Raw genomic sequence first — 20,289 nt, 5'->3', positions numbered from 1 at the left:
TGACTGATTTTTTGAGTGGCCATATCTTGGCGCTAGCCCGTTTGGGTAATGTACCGTTGCCCTCCAAAAGACCAAGCAAAATTCAACAAGTCAACTGCCATCACCACCAGCAACACAGGAAGACCAATTGGATACTACTGAACATCATGTCTCATTTCCGCGCAAAGAGACTGGACCTTGGCGGGTTTGTCAACATCCGGATTATTCGTGACCATACCAAGCGAAAAGTCTTTGAGCAGTATGAACCGGAAAGGTAAGCCTTTGAACTACCAATATTTCTAGGAATTGAACTTGAATTATACCTTTCTGTGCTGCTCAATAGGGCAGTTCCTACTTCTTCTAAGCCTTGGTATGTATATGCTAACATTTAAACTCCTTTGTAGACAAGCACTCCGATATATATCTCACAACACCAGCCTCCCCATGCGCGTACGTGCTCAGGCGCAACTGAAGCTTTCTCAGATGCATGCCTATACCAGACCATCGCAAATAAAAAACAGGTGTATCTCTGGAGGAATAGCGAGAAGTGTGTTCAGAGACTTCAAGTTGGCAAGAGTGAGTTTGATCCCCCAACAGCCACGAAGGGCGATGGAATGTTGCTGACTGATTTGTTCTTTTCTCCTTGCAGTATCAATTCAGAATGCAAGCTCTAGCTGGAGAGCTTCCTGGTGTTAGGAAGGCCAGTTGGTAAACCTCGATATTACGCTTTACTGTTCCGATCGACTCGTTCAGACGACTGCTTTCCTCGCCTTTTGTACATGTTTAAACAACCCAGGAGTTATAAGGCGGTACTGTATGGGATATGTATATTACAGATTTAGAAATTCATTGCTTGTCAGAACATTCAGGCCAGAGCCGCGAGACAGCTGTAAATCGTGAGATTTAAGACAGGTTTATGACGAAATCCGAAGCAGCTCGCTCTCTTCGTTGATGCCTAGAGTCAAAAGCTAACTTGTGTTTTAGAGTGAGATAAATATTTTACACAGGGGAGAGCTCTCAGCAAAGCTACTAGTAAATCTCTTTAATGGCGGTGCCTAGCTCGAAAAAGCCACCACGTCAGGCCGCTTGAAAGGGCTTTTTGAGGCTGATTTCTTGTAAGCTATTTTTATAAACACTCGAAGAGCATCTGAAACATCGAACATCTGGTTCCTATAGGATGATGTCCCTGGGGATCAGAGTCTAAGCTATGCATAAGTGTATATGTGATAGCATGGAGCTAGCTCGTCTTATATATGATACGGGCTCCCTTTGCACCCAAGGGGCTTTACCTGGACGGAAAACTGCTACTTGCTACCTCGGTTGAAGCTCCATACTTAACATTTGTTTGCTTGTTACATCCTGTTTTATATACATCTACACTGTATCTCATTGGTTCTTAATAGTTGCTCGCTGGTTGTTGCAGTCACTTGTTTTGGTTCCTTTCTTTCACTTGCTTTATTTGCATATCAAGGATACCCTTTTCAGTTCACTTCTTTTCCTTTCAACCAAATGCTGGACCTCCAGAGACTCTGTTTCTCTCTCCTCGATCTTCCAAGAAAACTTCATTTCTGCCTATTTCGGCCTATAGCACGAGCTACCAGGTCGGTAGTAAAACGAGGCGTCATGTTCGTCTTCCAGAAGGAAGCTCTTCCTAAGGATCCAGTGTTTCCAGCAAATTTGAAGCAGCTTGGGTGAGACTCTACTCTCTGAAACGGCTTGGTTTTGATTCTAAACCCCCCCCCTCCTTGGATGTGTGTGTACACATTGATATAATGAAGCTGAAGCTAAAGATTCGTGATTAATAGATACTTTGTCAATGACGATGACCAAATACGCATGATATCAAATCCAGAAGAGAAATTCTTGTACAAGATCAATGCCAACGAACGGTATAATGAGCTGCAGAAAGAGGCGATGAACAGTGAGTCCTCGTCTAACTCCTACGTTCACTTAGATACTAACATAATGATAGCATGCATTCGTAACATTGTACTCTCGCGTCTGCATGATCAAGGTCTAGAGACGCTCCGATTGCCTGTTGGTGCCAGGCCCAGCCAACAGCATGTGCCCATTCTGGTTTCTCCCTCATTCAAGACAGACAAGCGCATCATTGTGGTTTTTGGAGAACCTGTTCAAGACCTCGGAATCTGGGCATACAGGACTATAGGTTCCGACACAATCAACTCTGGATCTGCTGTAGACTTTACGACGGCTGTTTTGGGAGGAAAGAAGGCTTCCTTCACTGAAACGAAGTCCGGGTCAAAGGGAGATACCACCGTCGGAAGTGATGTAAACAAAGCTCATGACGAGACGGACAAGACTCCTGCACCGGGTCTTATCCTAACCAACCCCGGCCAGCTGGTGTGGCACTGTGCCGGTGAACGAGCCATCTCACTGCCTTCCTGGCTTGCTCTACCTAGGAAGCATGCTGTTGAGCCGCCCATGAAAATGACCGTTCGAAATAAGATACCCGGTAATGAAACTTGGCAAGACCATGTTACCTATGTCTTCGACGAGGTGCTGGATAAACTTGCGCCAGATGCGAAAATCGACGTTATCGGACTCGCAGAAGGCAGCCTTGCTGCAGTCAGGTACCTGGCCGAACACTGTAAGAATGACATGCATACCCTTATGAAGTATACTGGTATCAAAGAACAGTACTAATAGCACGTGTGGACAGGGTCAACATGGAAATCTCGCATATCGTCTATGGCACTGGGAAACCCACTGCACGATACTAACCATCTGCACCCACCTGAGTTCGCGGAGTTCGTATCAACTCGCTGTCGAGCTTACTTGATCTCTGACAAGGAATTGGATCAACCTGTTGCCGGTCGATACGAATTTGGTTGCAACTGCTATTCCTCTGGGGAGCCTAAGAACGTCGAATGCATTATTCCACAGGCTTACGAGAGTATGCTCAAATGGCTAGACAGTATGCATGGGAAACCAGATATGAAGGAGGTCGAGGTATTCATTAGCGAGGAACTTGGAATCCCTGAGCCTGGAGATGAGATGAAGGGTGACGTTGATAGCGGTGCTGTGGTGGAGGAGCTCAACTAAATACTGGATTACGCTAATGGTCGAAGAATGGTATAGGGGAGGAAGAAGGCATCTGCTCGCTTATTATACTTCTTATGTCTGTTAGCAAGCAAATTATGAACAATGACCTTAATATGATGAAGACCGCTATGTATTTCTTTGTGCAATTTGTCCAACCCAGGAACAATAACGAAACAATAATCCAAAATAAAATGAAGAACAGGACCTAGATTTCTTCCCCGACAGCAGGGAGACTGGGGGAGCAAGCCCAGCTACAGCCTCTTCTCATGAATGGCAGAGGATACAGGCTCTGTCCTGCTTTCCTTCCATGCTCTACTCCGCGGGTCTCAGCTGGCTTACAGTCCCACCACTCGATCCACCTCACTTTGTCCATAACATATGATTTGCTGCACACGGAACAGAGTTTTTCACCCGTTTGCCTGACCTCGTTTGCAAAGCTGAGGAGCCGGACGATGGGGTCTTGGTAGCGGGTGTTGGTGTCCGAGGGTATTGACGAGGAGAGCCCTGAGGCCGATGAGGCCATGCTTTGTTCATCCTCGATAAAACGTGAGAAGTTAGGAGAGCGAGAGCATGCTTTCAACGCCAAATCACGAAGAGACGGGGTATTAGTTGGGGATATACGTCGTCTGTCGATGGCGCGCCCTTCCATATCAAAGTACTCTGCTGTACTGGTGGCGACGTGAATCGGTTTCCACTCCTCCAGTACACCTTCTTTGTAAGTAGGTAGTGCGGGGGCATTACTTTCGGCTTCGCGCGTATTTGGGTCGATGGCCACTATTCCACCCGCATCGGTGTCGATATGCCATTGGGCAATCTCCGATTGATCCAAACGAAGGAATCGGTTGGGATGCAGGGTAAGATTTTTCAGCGCTCCACGACCCTGCATTAACCCGAGAAGCTCCCATGGCAGATATCGTAGTTTGTTCCCACCTACATTCAGCTCTTGAAGTAGGGTAAGTTTGCGAATTGCACCGGGTATTTCTGTCAGCTTGTTCTGGCGGAGGCTGAGGAAACGTATGTTCACCAGGTCAAACACCTCCTTCGGAACACGGGTAAGCAGGTTGCGAGTCAAGAACAGCTGAAGAGACGGCTCTAGGGGACTGAATATTTGGGCCGAAACCCCGTGGTCCGGCACCGTTGGCTGTTTAGTCAACTGTGCCAGAGGAGGGAGTATATACGATGGGATTGAGCCCATGTCCAGGTATCTGTCAAGACAGGTTAGTTTACGGGTCAAGCAGAGCAAACGCAAAGCTAGGGGACTTACGAGAGATCAACCCTGTCATCCCCGTCATCTAGACATGTGTTGATGATCTGTCTAGCCTTTGCATGAGCCGTAGACTCGAGACTCCGACTGCCCTTTGCTACCGGGCTTCTACTACTACTCCCTCCTGCTCCTGGGAACTGGGGAGTTCTTCTGGATGCCCTGTCACGGCCCGTAGACAGTCCCATCTCTTCACAGAATACGGAATCGTCTGAGCCGCAGGTAAACACGGCAGCAGACTCATCCCCATCATCGACGGTATCGGTGGTCCCCAGCCAGACACCACTGTCCATATTCCTCTTGCTCTTGAACCCCGTCCTCTTGGTCCTCTTGTTCTTCTTGGGCTGCAACTCGTTTCCCAGCTTCTGCCCCCACCACGTCCCTCTGTAACGTCGTTTCCTACCCGCTGGCTCCTCTGGCAGGTTTTCTAGGTCATTGTCCCTGCTGGTATCATAGTTCTCTAACGCTGACGACTGGAAGTCATCGCTCGAGAAGAGCGGCGGGTCACTCGACGGCGTCCCACTACTGCCTAGAAATCTATCCAGCGACCCCGACGTGGATGAGGCAGATGGGAATGAAGCGCGAGTGCCCGTCGATTGACCTGCAACCTTTATCTTGCGCCTGGTCCGTGGCGGCGACGGGAGCGGCGGGTCAGAGTCCATCGTCCCCGTCTCTCTCTCTCTCTCTCTCTCTGTCTTCGAGATTCTGCTGGAACCTCCCTTAAGCTAATTACATGTGCAAGACAATAGACATAAACAGGAAGATTAACAGAGAACACTGGCAGACGGACACCCAAGCGGGCGCGAGTCTCTGTTTATGTCTTCTTCTACTTCTCGCGATGACGCGCCTTTTATCGACCCACCAAACGTCGCGTGGCACGTGATCACTTCCTCCACCTGTTTTACTAATATATTATTATACTTAATATAACACATAAATCGTTTCCGTGATGCGCCAACCAGCTTCGACCCGCTTCGACTTATGACGATACTCGACTCTTCTGTAGGCGTGAAGGAGTTTGCTACTGGCCAGATGTATCAAGGGTTTCAGTCATTTATAATCTGGTTGGCCAAACTAATGCTCCGCTAGTTAACATGGACTTGTCGGCCTTTTTCTTTTTTAGCTACTCGGGCCAAACGACCCGACACTCCCTCCGAAAGCCACGCTTCAGCTTCGGCGGCATCAAACGAGGAGACAAGCGGCTTTTTCCACGAGACAGACTCTTTCTTTACCCGGTAGAGTGCTACACGAACGCCGATCTGGGAGTAGGGATTGTGGTGCCCTTCATACAGACGAGTGGCGGGTAGTTTTCTCCATCAGATGGCTACACGGGCATGCGAGCATTGATATATTATATATCACGACCAGGGTTGGACGGCTATTTTCCAGGGGCCCCCATCCCGGATGAATTGCTGGCGGGGAGGGGTACCAAAAACTTGTTTTTTGATAACCACTGGGAGGCCTCTGAGTATAGCGAGCCGGCTCCCCGTCCGGGCTATCATTTCAGCCTCCAGATCTATCTCAACGTACGGATTACGGGGTTGTAATAAAGTCAAACGACTACGTGTCAATAGTTGACTAGATGTCCAGTTTATCGTCCTATCATACCTTCCCCTCTGTTGCTCACCATTCTCATCCGGTATTCCATAAGGAAACAGGCTGGCCGGTTTAAGGTGATATCTGGATAACCTTACACAGCAGTTAAGCGAAGCTAGGATCGGGATTGATTGAAAGCATGGATTTCTGACCCCAAAATCCGCCTGCAGCCCTGTGAACAAAAACGTCATCCATATGTACCCTTGACGATGGGTAACAATGTGGTCTGTGGGAATACCCCCTGGGAAGTATATACTGCGTACTTTTTCATGGTTGTTCCAACGAAATCATATTAACCCAGAGATACTAAAATTTCATACTAAAGAAAGAAGAAAATAGCAGGAGAAAGTAGAGGGTAAAACGTGGAATCTGCTGGACAGTGCTCCCACTCCCCCCCAACCCTCACCCCTAAAAACGAAGACTAATAATAGTAATGCACGTCTAGAGCATGGTTGAAATGCTCATTCCCTCAATCTAATGCAGACATATTGAACTATGCCCTGCTAACGCTTGCGGAACAAACATTGTCCGCATCTATTCCACGACCCTCCCAACAGCATTTCCCCTGCTCTACACTAGAAAACCTCCGCAAATGCAAGAATCGACTCTAAAGGACCTTATCCGCGGACATGGAGACCACGAGAGTTGATTCAGTTTGGCTCCTCTGAATTGGCTGGCCCGATTTGCCGCCCAGCAACTCAAGGTGATTCACAAACGAAAGAAGTCTTTGGCGTCGCTCATGGACTGTCTGTAAGTCGGCAATCTTTCTACTCCCCGCGGAGTTATGGCCTGTGATGAGAACGATCATGAGGAAAGACTCCATGATGCTTGGTGGGACGTTGCAGAGTAGCTGACCCGTCAAGCTCCATCTCATCGCACTGGCACCGGTAATCAACCCGACAATGGAAATAAAGGCCGCCACAACCGAGAGTTCATGTGCGCTGATACGGCCTATGGCTTCGGAGATGCGGTAGGTAATGGACGTATTGTTGGGTGTTTCCTTTGCTGGAATTTGCAATCCGGTCATGGCAAAGAGCCTTTCATCTTCTGCCTCGATCTTGTCAAACTCAGCATCAACATATCCTCCCAAACGGGCCTGCATATTTCGCAACACAAAGGCATCGTTCATTCCAACAAGGCCAGCATATGTCCCGATGAGAAGCCACCAACCGGAGCTGAAATGTAGGAGTGGACCGACGGCAGCCCAGACCGCAATAACAGCCATCAGAATGGCAATACCGACCAAGGTGCCTACGAAGTCTGCGTAGTAGAAGATCGCTCGCTGAATGGAGTTCATCTTAGGAGCTGGAATTATTACCATACCATTGCTCAGCCGGTCACCTGTCAGTGATCTGAGCCTCAACTCCAACCTCGAGTCCACGGAGAATATCGCATCCAGGCATCTCTTCATATAGCCAGAATGGCGTTCGTGGATATTGGTAAGAAATGAGAACACGAACACCATCAGAGCAGAGGAAGCCGAGTTCATATAGAGCTGCCAAGTATCACTCCACCCACTGAGAGGGCCTATGCCGATCCAAATGATAACGCCAGCCCAGAAAAGGACAATAGTGACCAGATGCCCTAGGACGTGCGCGCATGCAGTGATGCATCGACCAAAGCGGGTATTCTGAGGAAGGTCTATTTTCAGTTCACTCTCGTCCGGTTGACGCTCGCTTTGAACAAAGCCACGAACACGTCCATCCGTCTTGCTTGCTTGTTGGAGACTCCTGATCATCCTGAAATGGCTCATCAGCCGTGATTGCACTTGCGCCGCTGCCATCATCTCATCCTCGTACTCGTTCAACTGCTGGCGCACTAGGAAGGAGTCGAAAACATAACACAAAATAGCTTGCACATCGGAGATGCCAACCTGCCAGCTGCTTGTCTTGCCGTAGGGAATACCAAGTAAAACCCAGGTCAGGAGGCCTGAGAGAATCAAGAAGAATACAAACTTGGATCCCGAGGCACGGACGACCCAGTCAAGCCAACGATCAAGCATCCTCCGCTTGGAAGTCGTGACGTATCCAGTGACATTCTGGACGGTTTTCTCCTTCTCCGCCACCTGCTGCGTAGGAGCAATCCCGCTGATTTCACCCTTCGCTCCCGGCTTGCGAAGAATTTGAATAAGACGATCCATTATGAGATGTTTGAAAGAGCGCTACAAGGAGAATTCGCTATAACTGAGCACACATTGGTACGCGGTTGAAAGAGCCTGTCAGATTTATGAACTCACGTCATCTATGCCGTTTCCCCAGAATTCCTACCAGACTTGGATATCTGGTATCTATCCCATCAAGGTGGTTCACTTCGAAAAGGGACCTGTTCAGATGGGCAATTGTAGCCGTGGCTCGCAAATACCACTTGCGAGATGGAGGCGAGGAAAAAAATATTGTTGTTGGAGCTGTTCATCGATGTATATAGGGACAAGATTGTTGTACTATCGCCTGAGTTATTGACCTGAGGAGAAACCTGAGGAAGAAGATGAGATGAAGCCGTCAGTTCGAAATCTTTATATAAAATTCTGAGAGTGAGTTGAAGAAATGAAACGTTTCTTTTCTGTTTTTTTATCGGGCTGAAATGATCTCGGGGAGCAGAGTCTTTTTTCCCATTTACGCGGCTAAGTGCTCGCTGCTCCCCGGAGGCGAAGAGGGGGAAAATTTATCCCTTCTTTTTTTTTTCTAGCCGCCTTCAAACGTTGACTACGTAGATAACGGTATAGCGGTAGGCAGGATATGACGCGGCCTTGCTAATATTTTCTTTCTACATTTTATATGCAGAACTCCACCTAGGGCTCAATAAACCAACGAATGTTCCTAGTAAATATCTCGTCCTCTCATCTAGTTTTCAGGACTTAGAGCAGTAACATTGCATTTACGAGCAATCCAAAGGCACGCTTCTTGGGCCACATTTTCTTGCAGAGACCCAACCCCTTTGGGCGTATGAATCAAGCCTTTCAAGCTTCTGCTGAAACTTCCGGTAGCTAGAGAACCAAGTAGTGGTGCGCCCTCTCGGTAACTAGGGAATATGCGAAGAAGAAAATCTTTTCGTCAGGGTATCATTTCTCTTCATCGGATAGGACAGAGTCACTTAGCTTCTGTTCCTCGGAAGATTTTTGACTTTTAAGATAATTATTTAAACTATTTAGGCCTTTGTTTTTCGACGCGTGCAAAAAGCTGACCACCAACATCCTCTTCCATCACGATCTCTATATTGATTCTTTTACCTTATCAAAAAGCCACCTCGAGGCAACCAGCTGAGGGAGGCAGGCGGGCCAAACCGAGTATGTATATGTCAAATATGAGCAAGAGCAGCGAATGATGATTGGCTGGATGAGTTTGAACGTATACAAGGGTGTAAATGTACGTATATTGGTGAGCTTGAAGAGTCAGAGGGAGTGCACGTGATCTAACTACGTTGCTGACTAAGTGTAACATTTGACAATATACTATGTTGCACTATGGCATGAGATAAACTGGGTTGCCTTGCATATATCTTGCATCAAGTCTGCATCAAGTCCAGGCTATGGGAGTCCACCGTTTTAGCACCATGTTCACGTTATGCAGCATGGATCAACGAAGTCAGGGGATGTCCATGCTACGTAAATGTTATCTTCTACTTCTACGTTGTGTGCTACAGAGGTGAAAGAAGAACAAAGTATCCTACTTTCATTTTTTTTTATGTATAGTTATAGCTTTTCGTCAAATAAAAGAATAAGAAAGGGGGTATAGGAAGAACCAATTTTACTGTCCAAGAACATGTCATATTACATGATTAATGCCCGTAGAAGTAGAATAGAAAAGTAAGTACCAGGACTCCTATGACCGACAGGCTAGAGGAGGGTGGATATAGTAAAGTACCCTTCCCCCTGGAAGAAAGTAAAAGATAGAGATGTAAAAAAAAGGGAGGGGAAGGGAGTAAAGTGGGTGAAGAATGTTCAAACTCTCATGTGGTGTGGTGCGTATAGTTGACTTGAGCCAGAGCCAGCATGTTCACTCACGGAAGAAGAAGAAGATAACAAAAAGGGGGTATGTAAAGGGGGTATGTAGAAGAAGATAAAAAGGTCATTGAAGAAGAATAGAGAAAAGTGTGGGCATGTGACTATCCATATAACGTAACAAGGGGTCGGAAATCGTCAAAAAAATATACCTCCTGGGCCCATGAAAAAGGGGGGGAGGAGAGAAGAAGAAAGATAATAGAGGTGAGTTTAAAAATGTCCGTAAAATCGGCCCAGGAGAGGAAGAAAAGAGGCTGTCAAGGCGCATAGATACACAGGCGGGCGCATTGACATGCCTATGCTCAGATCTATAGAGCAGCGCCAACGAAGATGGCGAGGCATCCGGCGAGTAGAGCGGAGCCGTAGCTGATGGGCGATCCTGGCGCAGAGTTGCTGAAGGTGGGCTGAGGCATCGGGAAGCCAGTGGGAGCAGGCACGCCGCCGGTGCCGGTGCCAGTGCCCCAGGTCTTGGTCATCATGGTGGACGATGGGTAAGGAGCAGTGCTGTTGGCGCCGGCTGGAGGAGGCATGACGCTGGGAGTAGATGAAGAGACAGAGTGGATGACGGTTACGGTGATTGTCTGGGTCTGGGTAGAGGTGGAGTAGACGGCGTCGTCGTTGCTGGCGGCAGAGAAGGGCGCGAAGAGCACGAGAAGCGCAGAGATGAGAGTGATGAAGAAGCGCATTTTGAAGATGGAGTCGATGGACTTGTTATTGAAGAAGTTATCGAATTGAACGAGTCACTGAGCGGTGCTTTATAGACGAAGAGTCTCGGGAGCGCGAGAGAGAGAGTCGGGCGCGTACTGCTACAGTGGCTTGTCGCAAGGAGGGAAGAAGTCGCAAAAGAGCGTAAGAGCAAAAAAGACGATGCAAAGAGCGTGAGAGCTGAAGCTGGAAAGGAGCGTAAAGAGCGACTGTGTGTCCAAAGGAATGACTTGGTTGTAGGAAGAAGAGGAAGAAGAAGTAGGAGAAAAAGAGGAAGAGAAGAGAGGAGAAAAAAAAAGGGATCCCCCCTTAGGCCGACTTTAATATAAAAGAGACAAGAAGTCACTAAAAAAATGAACTTGCCTTGTTCCTGGCGCTAGTCATATAAAATACGAAGCAGAGAGACTCTTTTTTGCTTTTTCTTCTTTTTTTTCACTCAAAAGCCAGGGAAGAGAAAGCTACGTGGGAGCCTCTGGAGCCGCCCTGCCAGTCTGTCTGTACATATCCTCGTAACCTTTGCTTTTTTCCCTACTGGAAGAAGACGAGGTTATTGGTCGTCTTGGTGGTTACTCAAACGGTGAGAAGTCGGTATAAGCACGCAAATTTTTCTTCATGCAGCTTCGTTATCTGTTGACGGTGGAGAGCGCAATCTCCCCAGACGACGGACGACGGCGACCCCTGAGATGCCTTCTTGAAAGTCTTCAGCTTCTCCGGCTTCGTCGGGGCCTGTTTCTCACTCCGCTTCATGCCGTTTCCTGTCTGTTCTTCCAAGTTCGCTCTGTCAGGTTCGCTGTGTTGGCAATGCAGCCCAACGGACTTCGTGGCGCCTCGTACATCGTACAGCGGTCTGCTTGCTTCTGCTTACCTGTCAAGTTACTGTTAGTAAATACCATGTTGGTTACGAAGGGGGTAAGGGGCCTTACTTGGTTTAATATGGAGATCATCTTATTCATGCGACCTTGTTGGTTTGCATTATCCCTGATATCCCCGTCCTCCGTCGCACAGCTCGGCCTTGCTGATCGCTCGCATGATTATTATTATTATTAATATTAATACAGCAGCAGTAACATGAATAACAGGAGTGACAAGGCTGGTACGTATTCTTTACTCGAGTTCACCGTTGTTTCCCGTATTTGGTACGCTTTTTTTTATATAGAGCTGAGGGTCTACATAGTAGAGCCGCATCGCACTGGTCTCAGCCTTACCGCCAGGACGAGTGCATTGGACGGAGAGGTTGTATACTCTGACAAGTCATAGGCCAAGATGATATTCATGGAAAGAGGGGGGAAGAGAAGACGCCGTTTCATTAAATGTCATGTGTCGCTATTCAATCCAGAAATCTCCCCTTCTCGCTGCTGTTGTACAAGTGTCGAAGTAAAGGAAGGAAAAAAAGACGGGGTGGTACATGGTTCACTGGTTCGGGCTCAGGTTCAGGTTCTGATTCTGGTTCACTGCGCCTATTCTCTCCGGACGCGAGGATGGTTCTGGTACTGGCTTGGGATGAGCATCGGTCGTCGGTGGGCGGCAGACCACATCTTGTAGGCGTCTGCGTGGCCCTCTGTCCGTATAACGCTGCCGATGGACATGAAGAAGCTGTTCGCAGTTAGCATGGACGTTGACAGTGGTATATATAGTCGACCGGTCTGCTTACCCGAACGTAGCTCCGGAACCAGCCATGTATTTGCCTAGAGTGCGCATTATACCGTTTGGACCGGCGCCGTACTGGAAGATCGAGACGGTTCCTGGCTTGTTCATCAGTTATCTGGACATTGTGTGTCTGTCTGGGGGGAAGCTGATCCCTTACCGATGATGAAGCCCATGATCAGGCCAACAGCTGTAAGCATGTCAGCTCCCTGTCTGCGTGTCGAGTAGGATGTCAACTGGTAGACCTACATCCTCCCATCATAGCACCCATTTTCACTGCATCCGTTAGCTTCTTCTCTCTTCTTCATCTCATCTTGGAACAGCATACTCTTGTCAAACGTTGAAGGTGCCCTCATCTGGCCACCTCCCGATGGCATAACCGGAGGCATCTTGGTGTTTCCAGCTCACTATCTCTCACTATCTTACTGTCTCACTGTCTCACTGACTTCTCTCTCTCTCACTATCTTAGTATCTTCTATCTTCTCTTTCTCATGTCCAACTTCAACTTCTCATCGTCATGACTAAGCAACTTCTTATTGGCCACAACCCATCATGTGACTTCCATTCTGGGTCATCAAAAAAAAAACGACCAACTTCAAAACTTGAAAAAGAAGCAAAAAAGGGACAAAAAAGAGAGAGAGAAAAAGGACGTCAGGTTGAGATGTTTTGAGGTCAAGTTCACTGAGTGATAGTGAAGGTGACTTTGGGTGCTTCATCTCCTCGCTCTCTACGCTGTTTGCTTCTGCTCTTTTTTCTGGGACTCTTGCCCGGTGGGTTTAATGTGACCAGTTGCTTGCTTCACATCCTTATTATACACGAGATAAAAAAAAAAACCCTCCCACCCAAAGAAAAAAGACACGCGACTCACTATAGATCTTTCTCTCCTTTTTGCCCATAGACTTGCTGTTTGCCTTCTCGGTATGTTAGATCCTGTGGTTTCTCCAATTAAAACATAAGGCTGTAATATGCCATCCTATCAACTTCCTGAGGTTATTCACACCGTTTATTTTTCAACGATAGTTCACCGCATGCGGCCGTCTCCGGCACTCCATCTCCCCTATGTTGCCATCGATATAGCCCTTCAGTGCTCAGTCTAGGTCGAATACTGGTTGATCCGGACTGCGTTCTCGACTCTCGACCGCCTCCCCTTTTATTATAAGTGGACAGGAGAGACACGTCTCGACAGGAGGCCCTCTCAGATATACGGCATATACACCCGCTCTCTCTCCATGACTGCTGTTGCGTCGCCACCAAGTGTGCAGTCTGCGCCTCGATTAGGATGGTACCCGACTGGTGACGGTGGACAAGGTGCCCTTACCTCAATGAGTGCAGACGAGGTCTCGCGAATGTTGATGCCACGCAAGAGCATCCAGCGGTCAAGCTCGACTTCTTCCGCCTCCTCGACCTCCTCGGCCTCTACGGTCACATCGACCCAGCCCTCGCAGCCACAGAGTAATGGTGTTTCTGGCCCCGTAGCTCAGGGCACAGACTCTTCTTCCAACGCAACCACCAGAAAGAAACCGTCACGGTACACCTGGTCCAGCTCAAAGGCGGATCCTGTCTCGGGCGTGACCAACACCCGGCCACAGACCGTGTCCGTGCCGCCTTCGGGAGTTTCTGCGTCTTCGGCAATGTCTGCCCTCCACCAGACGCCTCCCATGGTTCCCCTGCAGCATATCATGCCGCCACAGCAGAATGGAATACGGCCGGGAAACAGACCCCCCCATGAGCCTGCAGTAGTACTCGCCCTGCTACCCATAAACGGTACCTTTGAACGGAAACAGATAAACGTACCGTATTTCCCAGAGGTGCTGCGTATCGGCCGCCAGACCAACGCCAAAACACTTCCAACCCCCGCCAACGGATACTTTGACTCAAAGGTGCTGTCGAGACAACATGCCGAGGTCTGGTCTGACCGAGCGGGCAAGATCTGGATCAGGGATGTAAAGTCGTCTAACGGAACGTTTGTCAATGGCCAAAGGTTGTCGCCGGAGAACAGAGACTCGGAACCTCATGAGCTACGGGAACACGACGTCTTGGAACTCGGCATCGACATCATCAGTGAAGACCAAAAGTCAATCGTCCACCACAAGGTTTCAGCAAAAGTCGAGCATGCAGGCATCCATGGACCTAACATGAACATCTTGGACTTGAACTTTGGTGACATTGATCCAACAACAGGTGGTGGCCTCCTCCCACATCATCTGAGCCAGCCTTTGTCTCATATGCGTGGCCGAGCCGGAAGTTCATCCTCTACCGCAAGTGCGGCAAGTGCACGGTCAGGCCAGAGCCTGCCAGGGAGTCATATAAACCTCCTTCAGCAGCAGCGACAGATGAACTACTGGTCTTCTCCAATCTCAATCGAGCAGGTTGTGAAAAAGCTCACTGTATGGCTGCCCTCTTTTTGACCTTTTTTTTGTTCCGTTTTTTATATTAACCCATTGTTCAGTGCGAGATGAAACAAGCAAAACAGCAGAACCACGACCTTGGTCAGACCTCTAGTTTCCTCAATAGCTTATCAAACCCGGAGACGACCAACAAAGAACGAGCAAATCTACTTAACAATGTGGCCGAGAGCCCCGTTGGCGCAAAACCATCTGGACGCCCCAAGTTGAACAAAAATGATTCAATGTCGAGATTCTCCGATCCTCCTGCACCACCTCCTCAACAGCCTCTGCCCGAAAAGCCTGATGCCCCGCCGCGGACGTTCTCTACCGACTCGCTTCCGAAGATGTCGTTGAGGAGAAGTGATACTGAAAAGGCCAAAGCTGCAACCGATATCACGCCCGCCCAATCAAGTCAGATACTTTCGTTGATTGAAGCCCTAACGACCACCAAGAAAGAGTTAGATTTGCAAGCCAGCAAGGTGAAGGAGCTCGAGAATCTCTTACGCCGTGAACAGAGTGCTCGTGAGAGCGCTGAAGAGCGTGCCAGGAAATTAGAGAACCGACCTCCCAGCCAGGCCCAGCTTCCGAACGGAACCCATGCTGGCTCAGACGAGGATGCGGTTGAGGAGGAAGACAAGGCGTTGGTCGACACTGCTCCTGAACCTCCTGAGGAAACAGACACGAAGCCGTCTGCGAGCCCTGAGGAGGTGCATACATCCCCTATAACTCTCGAACCTACATCGGACGAGCTGAAGCGCCGTATTGACTCGCTGCTTGCTGAAATGGAGACCGCGAAGAAGCAAATCAACCAGTACAAGGAATCTGCTGAGCGGGCGGAGAAGGAGGCTGCTGAGAGCCGCAAAACTCTCACAGAGATGATCGAGAAGATCCGACTGGAGAAAGCCCAAGAAAATGCGGCAGCCCCCAAGAATTCTCTGCGGGTGAAGGACGGGTCAAAAACCCACGATGCCACCGCCACCGCCGCCCCACCCAACGAGGAATCTATAGCCAATCCATCTAAGGTTAACGAGGTGGTTGAGACCTGTCACTCTATCGACCCGGAGAAACTAAGGGAGCTCGAAGTTGCAGCGACAGCTTTCGCGGAGCAACAGCGGCAGAAGAGCTCAGCGTTGCTTGAGCAGTCTGCACCATATGCTTCCATGCTTGGTGTTGTTTTGATTGGAGTCGGGATAATGGCGTACCTAAATGGCTGGCATAAAATCGAACGATAACCGATTCGTTATATTAACTTGCTTTCGAATGATCATGATACCCTTCCATTTGTCCCATCGTCATGTTATCAATATTCTACGACTTTCTACTACCTTTTTTTTTTATTTCTTTTTTTCTCCGCAGGGACCGCAGCTTGTTGGGCCGAGCATTGCGCAAGACTCTTTGGCCATCCGTGAACCCGGCAACCCCTGACCTTCTAACGGATGGACTTCTTTAATTACTTCCTCTTGCTTTTCTTTCCTTTTTTTTTCGTCCAAGTGGTTGCGCGTGCGCTCTCGATTCTCTTTTGTCCCTTAACTTTGACTGTACTCCTACTGGTTCACCCCAAGTTTCATTGGATCAAACCGCCAACGATACCTATCGGTTCAGCCAGACGCCTTAACGACCTTTTTCCCGCTTTCTTCTCGATATCCCGGACCCTGATACCAAGCCGGTAATTATTTTTTTGTTTACCATCCACGAGTTTTCATATCTCTCTCATACTGCAAACTCGGCATCCCTCTCCTATCTGTCTGTTACCCAACCACAATTCCTTCCTTTGCCTCACTGTTCCATTTTTTTCCATTTTTGATGTCTTTTCCCTCTTACTCTTTTCTTCTCTAATGCCTTTCTTAGTTTTGTGGGCATTTTTTGCTGGAAATTCGTCTCTGAGCCTATCCCCCACCATCTTTTCACCCTTCTCCCCGGCATGTCTTTGCTTCTGGTTCCTTCAGCTGCTTGAAGTTTGGTCATGGTTTGGGAGAAGCGACTTCAAGGCTTCTTCGTTGCCATGTAATTATTGACAAATTCGTCCGAGCGTCTCCTGTGAATATTACTATTATACCTGTACCTCTCTCTCTTTTCTTTTATTACGAATCTCTTTTTTTTTTTTAAGCATGAATACTCGACTATACTGAAGCGAGCGGTTCTCTTTAGAGTGCTCGAGCTCATCGAACTAGATTCGTCTGTCTTCTGCTCTTCATCTAATTTATCAGATGTATCATATGCTGTGAGTGCATATGTAGTTATGAAGTTTCCGCCCACCCGCCATATCCCTGACGGTTTATATTATCCGAAGGGCATGTAGGCGCATTATCAAGGTGGGATTATTGATAACGCCCTAGGCTTCTGTAAGGGGCACGCTCTTGTTCTGGCCAACCCACTCTTGAAGCAGCAACACGAAACAGTTCACTCCGATTATGCCGTGTATTCGCCGAGCCCATTAGGGTTCAGAGAGAAATCTCCTTCCCCCGCCTTTTGCCTCCTCACATCGCTAAGAGAGAGGGTGTGTGGTGGAAGATAAAAGGAAAATATCGATAGCTGGATGATAGTTTAGGTATAGGGTTAGGCGTTGTAGAGACGCCAATCAACCGCGTGATGGCCTGTAACCTTGTTAGCGATGTATATAAAATGAACGATCCTTGCCACCTATCAATATTGATTCACAAGAAAAAATGTAAAATGTTTCAGCACTTCCGTGACCAACCGGGACAGCGAACGAATTCAACTTCCGGGCTATGTGTATAATTCGCTGCAGTGCAATGACGGGGTGCACGTTCCTCAAGTCACATCATTCCACCTTGTCAATATCACGGAGAGATTATAGCATATTCAAAGCATATAGTTCGGTTTTTACCAGCAGGTTTTTTTTTTTTTCACACAGACCGTCGGGGGTTATGATAATTTTCTGATGCGTGAAAAAAGACAGATCCGTATTGGCAGAGAACGTATCCAACCAGTCTCGCTAAAGGGGGTGTGAGAGAATTCGACTACTGAAGCATTAGGGTCCGGGGAAGCTAGGGCTGATGGGCCAAGCTGGATACGGACAGCTGTCGTTGAACCACGAAGAGACTGACACGATCATCACCGGGGAATCGTGTTGAATCTAAGGGAAGAGTTGCGTTACGAAAGGGGGGGCCCCCCAGATGACGTAGAGAAGATAGTCGCAAGCTTGCTTCGGGGGAGGCGTCGGCACCAAGATCAGGGCGTTTGATTGCTCAAAGAAGAGGCGTATTTAACTCGAACATTGCCGAAAAAGTGGTTCGAAGGTATAGTTCGTTGCGGCGAAGAGGGAATCCATTGCCGTACAGATAGATGTACAACTCCTCGGGCCATGCCTTGTTTTGCCCATGCAGTCTGGCTGCCCATGCAGTCTATGTTTAGATCTGGTTTTTCACACACTCCATAATTTCACATGCCCGTTGGCTTGATCCTGGCCTGGCGCTGAAGAAAATCTCTGCATATTTCGCAGATGCTGAAACCCGTTCGACCCTTAAAAAAAGGCAAAGGCAGGTCAAAAAGAAGAGCCCGTACGGTAAAATAAAAGAAAAAAAAGAACTCCACAGCTTCGCCAAGTCGGAAGAGAAAACACCAGAAGAAATGGAGCGAGTAAAAAGCAATAAAAGGCGAAGGGTGACAGGCACCGTGACATGGATGTCTCTCAACGGCGACGTCTTTTGCTCGACATCGACGATCTCTGGCCTCCTGAGTATCCAGCGAGTATCCAGCGAGTATCCAGCGAATAACAAAGGCCTCTCCCGCTCTTCTTCCTTTTTTCTCGATATGAAAAAGAAACGAGAAGAATGTGAGGTAGGAAAAAAAGTAAACATCAAAGAAGCTTCCGGGTTGATGATCCATAATAACTTCTGGCCCTAAAGAAGTGCCTTTTCCCTATGCCATCCCTGTCGGCTGGGGGATCCAAGGAGGAGTTTCCGAGTAGTTAATGTTATGTAGGTGCATGTATATATGTATCCCTCCCACGGCCCTGATACAAAGGGGGGAGGGAGAGGAGGAGAAGGGGGAAAGGAGGATAGAAAGAGAGTATCATGTCCTCTCGCCCTCTGACTCTCCTTCTATAGCTGGTCGAAAAAGCTGAAGCTGAAGCTGCTGTAGCTGGAATAATGGCACCACCGCGCAATATCCTCGTCCTGGGCGGCGGCATAGCTGGCATCGCTGCCGCGCTGGCTCTGTCGAAGGAGCTCTCGCCGAAAGTGCCTGGCCTCAGGATCACCATCTTCGAGCTTCACCACGTCCCGTCGACGTCTGGAGGGGCGATCAACCTCAACCCGGCGGCGCAGAGACACCTGAACCATCTGGGGGTGCTGAAGGAGCTCGACCGGATGGGGGCCGACGGCGGAGTGGAAGTGAAGGAGGTCGAGCTGTTCTCGATCCACTCAGGCCGGCGGCTCGGCCGCGTCGACTTCTCAGGCAAGGATGGCAGAGGGTACGGAGGATACAAGGCGCGGCGGGTGATGCGGATATCTCTTCACCTGGCCCTGCTGGCGGCCGCAGAGAAGGCCAGCAACATCGACGTCCAGTTCGGGAAGAAGGTCATCGACGGCATCGAGTCCGGCCAGACGGTGACCATCTTCTTCGAGGACGGCTCGCACGCCGTGGGCGACCTGGCCCTGGGCTGCGACGGCGTGCACTCGCCGACGAGGATGAGGCTGGTCGACCCGTCGACGCTGTCCGAGTACACCGGCGTCTGTTTCATCCAGACGACCATCAAGACCAGCCAGATCGCGGCGCCCGTCCACTTCGAGACGACGGCGATGAACCGCGCCCGTCACGGCGGCCTGCTCACCACCTACTACCACAGCACCAAGGAGGACATCTTCGTCGCCGCGCTGGCCGAGGTCGACGCCGCCGAGATCTCGAGCGAGTCCTCCAGCCCGCGGTACCGCAGCTCGACGACGAGACACCGGCGGACGACCTCTGAGCGGCTGCGGGACGAGGTCTGCGGACGCTTCGGCGACTGTGCGATTCCCTGCGTCCGCGAGATCATCGAGAAGTCTACCAACTGGGCGCTGTATCCGGTCTACCAGCTGCCGCCGGACAGGAAGTGGTACACGGAGCGGACTCTACTGTTAGGAGACGCTGCTCATGCGGTATGTCTTCATCCTGTATCTTTGACCATATCTTTGACCATATCTTTGACTGTATCTTTGACTGTAGATGCCTCCGAGAGACGAGTCCGCAGCATACGCGTTGGACGATGCCATCCTCTTCTCCCGCGTCCTGTCACTCTACATCTACCAGCCGATCAGGGAGGCCTTTGGCGTCTACGAATCCATGCGGCGGAGCTCCGTCACCAAGGCATACAACTCGTCCAATGTGACGTGGGCGGCCAACAAGGGCTCCGGTCGATGGACCAACCGGCTCGAGGAGTGCCTCACTCCGTGGCAGCTCTACAAGGACAGAAAGGCGAGGATAGGGGCGTGGGAGTTCGATGCCAGCACGCTGCATATCCCGCCGCCTCCACGACCGCCATGCCAGCCGAGCCTCTGTTCTCTCGGCCACAGATGATCTCTAACGAAGTGGCCGGACGGGGAGTCTACTCGTCTAACGAAGTGGCCGGATGGGGAGTCTACTCATCTAACGAAGTGGCCGGACGGAGGAGTTTACTCACAGGTGTTTTAATTGTATGATGATATCCCTCTTTACCC

The 20,289-nt window shown here is 49.4% G+C and overlaps 8 protein-coding genes across 8 annotated transcripts; 4 read left to right on the top strand and 4 right to left on the bottom strand.

The window, feature by feature from the left end:
• Positions 1-146: 146 nt before the first annotated feature.
• MCYG_03364 (mitochondrial 37S ribosomal protein MRP2) lies at positions 147-691 on the top strand (the record flags this gene model as incomplete). Its single annotated transcript, XM_002847812.1, has 3 exons — positions 147-253; positions 384-555; positions 629-691. The coding sequence occupies 3 exons, from the start codon at positions 147-149 to the stop codon at positions 689-691; spliced, it is 342 nt and encodes a 113-aa protein (XP_002847858.1).
• A 911-nt stretch (positions 692-1,602) lies between these two features.
• MCYG_03363 (conserved hypothetical protein) lies at positions 1,603-3,042 on the top strand (the record flags this gene model as incomplete). The annotated part of the gene is made up of 4 exons (XM_002847811.1): positions 1,603-1,670; positions 1,785-1,900; positions 1,952-2,587; positions 2,660-3,042. The coding sequence occupies 4 exons, from the start codon at positions 1,603-1,605 to the stop codon at positions 3,040-3,042; spliced, it is 1,203 nt and encodes a 400-aa protein (XP_002847857.1).
• A 205-nt stretch (positions 3,043-3,247) lies between these two features.
• MCYG_03362 (leucine Rich Repeat domain-containing protein) lies at positions 3,248-4,965 on the bottom strand (the record flags this gene model as incomplete). The annotated part of the gene is made up of 2 exons (XM_002847810.1): positions 3,248-4,247; positions 4,307-4,965. The coding sequence occupies 2 exons, from the start codon at positions 4,963-4,965 to the stop codon at positions 3,248-3,250; spliced, it is 1,659 nt and encodes a 552-aa protein (XP_002847856.1).
• Positions 4,966-6,506: 1,541 nt separating this feature from the next.
• Positions 6,507-8,039, bottom strand: MCYG_03361 (metal ion transporter; the record flags this gene model as incomplete). Its single annotated transcript, XM_002847809.1, has 1 exon — positions 6,507-8,039. The coding sequence occupies one exon, from the start codon at positions 8,037-8,039 to the stop codon at positions 6,507-6,509; it is 1,533 nt and encodes a 510-aa protein (XP_002847855.1).
• A 2,165-nt stretch (positions 8,040-10,204) lies between these two features.
• MCYG_03360 (uncharacterized protein) lies at positions 10,205-10,582 on the bottom strand (the record flags this gene model as incomplete). The annotated part of the gene is made up of 1 exon (XM_002847808.1): positions 10,205-10,582. One exon carries the CDS (start codon positions 10,580-10,582, stop codon positions 10,205-10,207), a length of 378 nt encoding a protein of 125 aa, XP_002847854.1.
• A 1,476-nt stretch (positions 10,583-12,058) lies between these two features.
• Positions 12,059-12,634, bottom strand: MCYG_03359 (conserved hypothetical protein; the record flags this gene model as incomplete). The annotated part of the gene is made up of 4 exons (XM_002847807.1): positions 12,059-12,194; positions 12,253-12,343; positions 12,406-12,458; positions 12,495-12,634. The coding sequence occupies 4 exons, from the start codon at positions 12,632-12,634 to the stop codon at positions 12,059-12,061; spliced, it is 420 nt and encodes a 139-aa protein (XP_002847853.1).
• An 840-nt stretch (positions 12,635-13,474) lies between these two features.
• MCYG_03358 (vacuolar protein sorting-associated protein 64) lies at positions 13,475-15,864 on the top strand (the record flags this gene model as incomplete). Its single annotated transcript, XM_002847806.1, has 2 exons — positions 13,475-14,632; positions 14,701-15,864. The coding sequence occupies 2 exons, from the start codon at positions 13,475-13,477 to the stop codon at positions 15,862-15,864; spliced, it is 2,322 nt and encodes a 773-aa protein (XP_002847852.1).
• Positions 15,865-18,744: 2,880 nt separating this feature from the next.
• MCYG_03357 (salicylate hydroxylase) lies at positions 18,745-20,149 on the top strand (the record flags this gene model as incomplete). The annotated part of the gene is made up of 2 exons (XM_002847805.1): positions 18,745-19,731; positions 19,799-20,149. 2 exons carry the CDS (start codon positions 18,745-18,747, stop codon positions 20,147-20,149), a joined length of 1,338 nt encoding a protein of 445 aa, XP_002847851.1.
• Between the last annotated feature and the right edge of the window lie 140 nt (positions 20,150-20,289).

This window comes from Microsporum canis, genomic scaffold (genome assembly GCF_000151145.1).
Source record: "Microsporum canis CBS 113480 supercont1.3 genomic scaffold, whole genome shotgun sequence".
In the NCBI taxonomy this organism is placed as follows: domain Eukaryota; kingdom Fungi; phylum Ascomycota; class Eurotiomycetes; order Onygenales; family Arthrodermataceae; genus Microsporum; species Microsporum canis.
This window is presented reverse-complemented; position numbering and strand designations above follow the sequence as displayed.